The 8,014-nt window shown below is 32.7% G+C and overlaps 1 protein-coding gene across 1 annotated transcript; it reads left to right on the top strand.

Moving 5' to 3' along the window:
- Nucleotides 1–6: 6 nt before the first annotated feature.
- LOC127741167 (probable ADP-ribosylation factor GTPase-activating protein AGD8) lies at nucleotides 7–4,705 on the top strand. The gene is made up of 7 exons (XM_052253065.1): nucleotides 7–345; nucleotides 479–597; nucleotides 1,944–2,382; nucleotides 2,529–2,786; nucleotides 3,524–3,649; nucleotides 3,969–4,070; nucleotides 4,227–4,705. Exons 1-7 carry the CDS (start codon nucleotides 274–276, stop codon nucleotides 4,332–4,334), a joined length of 1,224 nt encoding a protein of 407 aa, XP_052109025.1. The 5' UTR covers nucleotides 7–273; the 3' UTR covers nucleotides 4,335–4,705.
- The last annotated feature ends 3,309 nt before the right edge of the window (nucleotides 4,706–8,014 follow it).

The following is an 8,014-nucleotide window of genomic DNA, read 5'->3' as shown; positions in this document are numbered from 1 at the left end:
AAACGAGAGAAAACACAAAGACAAAAAAAAAAAAAAATTGCAAGCACACTCAACACACACAAAAACACCGATTTGGGGTTTCTAGTTTCAACTTTCTACTCACAATTTTTTTTTAATTCTTTCTTTTTCTTAACACCCCCGAGATTTCAAACCCCCTCAAACTGAAGCAAAAAGGTTTTATAAGAAAAAGGGTAAAAAAACAAAATTAATTTTCCAATTTAAATTCCGTTTCGACTTTGATCATCTTCGTTTTTCGCTCTCGCCTTTTCTCCAATGGCGTCGTCCGAAGGTTTCACTGACAAGAACACGGTGTTCAGAAAGCTCAAGGCCAAGTCTGAAAACAAGGTTCGATCACTTCCGGTTTCCAGAAATTTTCAATTTCGAGGTTTTTCGTTTGAGGTTTTTCAATTTTTTGTTCAGATCTACTATATTTTGAATTGTTGTGATTTTTTTTTATTTTTTATTTTTTCGGCTTTAGATGTGTTTCGATTGCAATGCGAAGAATCCAACATGGGCGTCGGTTACGTATGGCGTCTTCATATGCATCGATTGCTCCGCTGTTCATCGCAGCCTCGGAGTGCATATCAGCTTCGTGAGGCTAGTTTCTTTTTTTCTTTTTTTTTTTTTGGTAGCTGATTGTTGTTTAAATTGTGATGACTTTGTTACTTTTATTTTTCTTAAATGTTTGCAATTTTGATCATGCAGCTGATTTTGTGTTGGGAGTGCTATGTTTTGACTGATTGTATGTGTGTGGATGAATTTGGAGTAGTATATTGTACAACTCATGTTGTTGTATCACCTCTTAGAGATTTTTCATTTTTGTTCAAATTGTATGGCATAAGCTTGAATAGTTAATGAAATTGGACTTTTAGATTTATCCCTTCTTATGAAGTAGTTTGAAGATGGGAAGATACTGTGTGGTCCTTGAAGCTGTGTATATTTCACAGGGATTTGTAAAATTATATTTTTTGAAGTTTGCATGACCTGTTCGATAATGTCTAAAATTAAAATAAAATAAAAAAAATTCTGTTCTTGTTTCTGGCTTCCTGCTTTCTATCACAGAAACATTTTTTCCCCCAATAGAATCGGTTGGCATGATGTTTGGTTTGCGCTATAGATCATAGTTTCATCTGGTTTTTATGGAATGCAACTTCCATTTGAGGATAGCTTTTCTTATAGCATGATGTTACTTGTTGACTCTATCTTCAGAAACAAACTAAAGTATATTCATCTAAGCTACTCATAAAAGAATAATAATAAATTATAGTGGGACCAAGCTATTATCAAATGGCTTCTTGTATGAAATTCCATGTAGAGTTTGTGGTTTAAGTATGGGGTATGTAATCTTTGTTTTCTCTGATAGCATCATATGTTGCCTTGTTTTATGCTGTTGAATATAAACAAGAGAGTGTAGCTCAATAAGCTTAAGTTTGGAAGGATGAGTGATCATTTAAAGTTGTTATGTTGTTGTGGTTGCTGAGCTCCCACAAAGAATTAGGATTAAAAGTGGAAAAATTGAATAGATGCTTCATTCTGAATAAGCAAAGCCCACATGATGCACTTTTTTCTTTATAGGGAGTGAGAAGCTCTTGTAAACCATTGTTTTATTTTATTTTGTTTTTCCTTATCCTTTTTAATCCATGTAGCTGACCTTATCCTCTTTTTATACATGTAGCCGACATTTGTCTTTCAAAGAGTTATTATAGGGTGTATATATATGAAATAGCTTAATCTAATGGGGGTTCATGATGTACACTTCCTAGCTTCATGGAGGTCTGTCTAATTTACTTCCATGATTTACTTCAAATACTCTGCTTTTGTGCCTTTGCTTTAAATTAATTGTTCTTTGAAGTAAATTGTTATCAAATTAGTTGAAGTAGTAGAATAGCTCAAAGAAGGATGAAGATCAATAGCTTAGTATTGATATGTTCTTTAATATGTAGATCTACAAATTTAGATTCATGGAGTCCTGAGCAACTAAAAATGATGAGCTTTGGAGGAAACAATCGTGCACAGGTTTTCTTTAAACAGCATGGCTGGAATGAGGATGGCAAAATAGAAGCGAAATATACATCCAGAGCTGCAGATATGTATAGGAAACTTCTTTCAAAGGAAGTAGCTAAAAGTATGGCTGAGGAGGGAGTTGCGTCATCATCACCTGTTGCTTCTCAGTCTTCTCAAGGGGCTAATGGACTTAGCGAAGTCCAGACCAGTGGAGCACCAAAAGAAAACACATCAGATAAACCAGAAAAGCCTGAGAGCACTTCTTCACCCCGTGCTTCACATACACATACAGTAGTGTCAAGTGTGGTCAAGAAGCCCATTGGTGCCAAAAAAACTGGGAAAGCTGGAGGACTTGGTGCTCGTAAGCTCACTAAAAAGGTATGCAAATAATTAATTTTTTGTTTCTGATTGTGTTTGGAACATAGAAGTGATATATTTGAATTTAAATTTTGAACTTATGTGTCATTTCATTTACTCAATTAATTTCATGACTTGATTTATTGACATATCCTGTTGAAATGCAGCCAAGTGAGTCTCTCTATGAACAGAAGCCGGAAGAACCACCTGCTCCAGTTCCATTGGCAACAAACAATAATGTGCTCGCTCCATCTATAACTTCCCGATTTGAGTATGTTGAAAATGTCCAATCGTCTGAGGTAAACTCTGGAGGTTCTCAGGTAATTGGTCATGTTGCTCCGCCAAAGTCATCAAGCTTTTTTTCTGACTTCGGAATGGATAGTGGCTTTTCAAAGAAATCTGGCCCTAGCTCCTCAAAAGTGCAAGTAAGCCATATGACTGCAACTTTTGTACATCCAGTATAACTAACAGCCAGTCTTAATGGGAAAAAAAAGTCATGTATGTTTTTCTGATAGAATATTAAGTTTATTTATGATTCCTTTTAAAGTTTGAATCTTGGCCCGTGGTGCTTCATAGTTTTAATAAAGATTCAAATCCATGGAGCAAAATTTAGTTACTGCAGTCATGGATGGTGGCTGTTATAGCAGGGGGACTTTCAATCATTTCATTAAAACTATGATTGTATATTGATGAAACCAGTAGGGGGGTATGTGTGTTCTGGTTGCATATATTTCTTAATGGTAATGCAGAAGGAATTGTCAAGTAACTGGTTCATTCCTTTCAGAGTTATTAAAGCTCAATCTTGTTTTAAGTTTGTTAATGTTCCAACCAGTAACTGTTCCAGCCAGTAACTGGTTTCATTAATATACACCATCATAGACTGCTCTTGCCTGCTCTAGTTATACATAAGCTTTCTTATGTTCATTGGCTGAAAGACATAAGTATTTCTGGTACCTACTGTTAACAACTCCTATTTAATTTTTTTTTTTGGAAAAAAAAAAGGGGGGGGTGGGTTATTGGATCCCATGGAGTCAACCTGCATTTTATTGATTTTGGCACTTCAATAGATGTGATCAATCTTCTCTGAAGCATGTATTTGGTGTCTTTACCAACATACCCATTCCCATTCAGCTAATCCTGTTTTGCTATGCCTAATTGTCAGATTGAGGAAACAGATGAAGCCAGAAAGAAGTTCTCGAATGCAAAATCCATTTCCTCATCCCAGTTTTTTGGAGATCAGAACAGTGCTGCTGATGTGGATGCGAAGGTTACTTTGTCAAAGTTTTCGGTATGTAAAGCTTCATGGAAGTATCATACATTTTATTTAATACTTATGATTGTCCAACACCTTTATTGGAGTGTATTGTTTGGCTTCTTTCATATTGTATCTCTTCACTTGATTGCCATAGCCCATATTAAATTGATTCGAGCATTGAGACTATAGGAGAAGTTGCATTTCATAGTTTTTTGAATAAAGTATGAATGTTATTTTGTGCTCTCAAAATTCATATACAGAGAAATCCCAGACAACTATTTTTGATCTATGGGCTACACTAATAGGTATCAATGCTAATGCTGTACCATGTTTTACCTCTTGTTGTCACCAGGGTTCAAGTGCCATCTCTAGTGCTGATCTTTTTGGTGAGTCGAGAGCCAATTCTGGAGCTGATGTTTCTGCTAGCGACCTCATCAATCGATTATCTTTCCAGGTATTCCTTAACCCTTAAATTTAACTATATTTAGACACTTCAATATTTGTGCCATTCATCATGTCAAATGATGAAATATAATTAAGTTATCCTATTATTTCCCCTATTAATATTGGATTGGATGCTGCAACCCTTCCCTTCATCCCCTTTTCACAGGCGCAGCAAGATATCTCATCGCTTAAAAACATTGCCGGAGAGACCGGGAAGAAGCTCACCTCACTGGCATCCAATTTGATGTCAGATCTTCAAGATCGAATCCTTTAAATATGTTTTGTATCCAAGACAATCCTTGGAGTTTGAATACCAGTCAGTATGCGTCGGAGGTAATAGAATAGTTGAATATACAATTCTTTGAGAAACCAAAGAAAAAGAAAAAGAAACCATATATATTCTCAGGTTTGTAAGAGGCTGGTGTTTTTATATTGTGTCAAAGGTATTGTTTTGAGGTTGCTAATACGCTTTAGATTTTCTTCACCCTCCCCTTTTTGCTAGACTCATTAGTGTCATCTTGTATCTATCGGAAAAAAAGTGACTTCATCTTAATCCACATATTGAAGTTCAAAGTTTATGGGATTAAATAGTTTGTGGATAATAAATAAATTCGGTTGAAATTTAGTATGTTTAAAATCAACAAATTTGAAGTTTTGAACTGTCGACTAGATTTTTAAAGGTTGAGATTTAGTCACTACAATAGCCTCTAACCAGCAAAGTAGCAATTTCTTGTAAACAATCACAATAAATTATTCTCCCTGAAAAATAAATAGGGTTGTCCATGAATATTTGTGAGATTTATAACTACTCTCACTTGGTTTACCCTAATTGAGAAGCTGAGTCTTGTTTAACTCATTAGGCAACTTGAAATTGATGTGATTGTATTTGTTAGTAAATATTGGTCTAAGCTGACCCATAATAAGTAACCAAAGTTATTGCTAAACAAAATCTTAAACGCCAAAATATTGTAAGTCATTGCTGCTGCTGCAATTGGCCAATTGTGTTATGATAATTGCATTACTTTCAATTACAATTAACTATAATTCGAATTTCTTTTATAACTGCAATTGCAATTTACATCAAAATATATAGGAAAACATCAGCAAGAAAGCTCACCTCGTTAACTTGGTTGAGAGTTCATTTAACTGATCTAAAAATTCCAATAATAAATATTTAAAATTTTTATTTGTAATAGTTTAATTATTTTTAATTTATGAGTTTAAAAAGAAAAATATTTATGACCATATACTCATATCACAATAAACGTCTATCTAAATTTTACTTACAATATCAAAATATAATAAAATAAAAAATATATCAAATATAAGTATAAATTGCTGTTTACTCTTTATACAATTATATTTCGTGTATACAAAAAATTCAATTATTAAATCAATCATTTACGTAGAATATATATATTAGAGTAAGAATATATAAAACAACAAATGTATATATGCTGCTAGTTTATTAATTGATTTATTGTATACGGATAATAATTTTGTTTTTTATATATCTCTTACTTTCTATATTAAAAATAATTGATAAAAATATATTTTATATTAAAAGAAATATACAGAGATGATTTCCCTTCATTCTAATACACAAAAATTCGAGAACAAATTACATAAATAAAGTAAATTGGTTTGGAATTTATGCAATTGTAATTTTTTAAAATAGATATTTTTTAGTATATGTAAAAGGTTACCGGTATAGCGATTTACAATATTCAGTGTGTCACAATTGATGCTTGTTAAATTAGCTTAGCTTGTTTTTTTAAATAGTTGATTAATACTCCACCCAAATTTAGAGAGAAAAGTTTTTATTTGTAAATTCATCCCTTTTTAACATAAATAATACTATGCCGTTTGAACTATAATTTGTTGACAATAATGCTCTTCAAATAAAATCATACCAAAAGTATTATAAAACCTAACAACCAAGACATACCTAATAAACTTCAAATAAAATCAACAAACAAAAGACATGACAAATTGTTATATAATAGAACTCTTTAGTGATTTACTCCAACTTGTTCCACCATTCATAGTTGTTGTTATGCTCCTATTTATTTAAGCCATAGTCTGTATTCAACACGCAAGTTTTGAAAAACATGTCTTAATATTCTGATTTTATTTTTCAAAGAGTTCAGCTCATACATGACCTTATAACGTTTATGCATGATCCAATTCCTTCAGAAATCACAGTATCCTATAACAGTTTCTGCTTGAGTAAATTCCAAATCAATTTAATTTATTTACATAACTAATTTATGAACAATAGAAGAGAGAACTCCCCACAATTTAGAGTTACAAACAAATATCCGTAACAAACTCAATCTCTTCTCTGTTTTTATGCGTGAATCTACATCCCCTCTCCCTCCGGTTTCTGTTAAAACCATTTTCACTCTCTCGCTCCAAACCATTTCAACCTTTTTCTCTTTTCCCTTCTTTCTCACAAAGAAACAGACACTTACTTTCTTCACCATTCACGGTGGCTAAGCGCAACAAGAAGAGCATCAAAAGACAGAGAGAAAAAAACCGCCAAAATGCTTGCTTATGCTGCGAAATGCTCCGGACAACGATGCCGCGCCTATTTACAAAAAACCCTACTTCTAAGCATGCATAATGGAGTTTGATTTGTGGTTATTTTGCTGTAATATATAATCAAGGGATGACTTGCTACATAAATTCCATCCTACAATGGTATGACTCATACTGTGCCATTTGTTCATGCAATTCGTTCTTACAATCACAGCCCATGTAATTATATCTTGGACGAGATGTTTTAGTGTATTATTCGATTTGTGTGAAAGTATATATAGATGCTAAAAGAATTAAAGTAATAAAAGTATACAATCTTACCATTAATACATAGATATGCTATATAAATATAGAATAAAACTCTATATCCAAGCAAAATCCCTATCTAAGTCTATCCAAGTTGTTATAACAACTTTTCAAATCAGGCGCTTCTTCTACGTTTCTTTCTCCTTTTCCTTCTCCTCCTCCTCGCATTTCTTCTCCTTCTTACAAATTCGTGTAGGTTCTTCTCCCTCTTTCTCCTCCTCCTCCTCTTTCTTCTTCTTCTTCCGCACGCAAAATTTTCTTCTTTCCTTCTTTTTCTCATCTTCTTTCTTCTCCTCTTATCAATTCAATTCAGAACACTTGCCTCTATTCAATTCAATTCAATTCATAATTAACTGAATATGTTATTAAGATGAAATAATTGTATAGTACTAAATGAACGGAACATTATCTATTATATAAAATCAAATTCAAAACAGCCTTTTGCATAATAAACCAAACACGTTATTAAGGTAAAATAATTGTATAATATTAAATGAACAAAACATTATCCATTATATAAAATCAAATTCAAAACGCATGTGTCTGCAATTTAGAGATTATCAATTTAATTTAGAACACCTGCATCTATTCAATTCAATTCATAATGAACTTATTAAGGTGAAACAATTATATAGTACTAAATGAACGGAACATTATCCATTATATAAAATCAAATTCAGAATAGTTTTCTACATAATGAACCGAACACGTTATTAAGGTGAAACAATTGTATAGTACTAAATGAACAGAATATTATCCATTATATAAAATCAAATTCAAAACACCTGTGTCTACAATTTAAAAATTATCAATTCAATTCAATTCAGAATACCTGCGTCTATTCAATTCAATTCAATTCAATTTAGCAATTGTATTCCATTCAAATCGATTAAAAAATAATCTATTAGCAAAATGTTGGTGTTGCTGGTAATGACAATAACAAAAGAGGAGGAGAAAAAGAAGAAGAATCTGCGTACGCGAAGGAGAAGGGGGAGGGGGAGGACCGGAGGAGGTATGCATGAATTTGAAAGAAAAAGAAGAGGACGTATGCGTGTATTTGAAAGAAGAAGAAGCACGGGGAGGAGAAGAAGAAAAAGTGCGTGTAAT

The sequence above is a fragment of the Arachis duranensis genome, chromosome 1, assembly GCF_000817695.3.
Source record: "Arachis duranensis cultivar V14167 chromosome 1, aradu.V14167.gnm2.J7QH, whole genome shotgun sequence".
NCBI classification, from domain to species: Eukaryota; Viridiplantae; Streptophyta; class Magnoliopsida; order Fabales; family Fabaceae; genus Arachis; species Arachis duranensis.
The sequence above is the reverse complement of the archived record's forward strand: the minus strand, read 5'-3'. Positions and strand labels throughout refer to the sequence as shown.

Coding starts and splice junctions, on each gene's coding strand:
- LOC127741167 (XM_052253065.1), top strand. CDS start 274: ATGGCGTCGTCCGAAGGTTTCACTGACAAGAACACGGTGTTCAGAAAG. Junction 2,787..3,523: donor CTAGCTCCTCAAAAGTGCAA/GTAAGCCATATG, acceptor CCTAATTGTCAG/ATTGAGGAAACAGATGAAGC. Junction 4,071..4,226: donor TCAATCGATTATCTTTCCAG/GTATTCCTTAAC, acceptor CCCTTTTCACAG/GCGCAGCAAGATATCTCATC.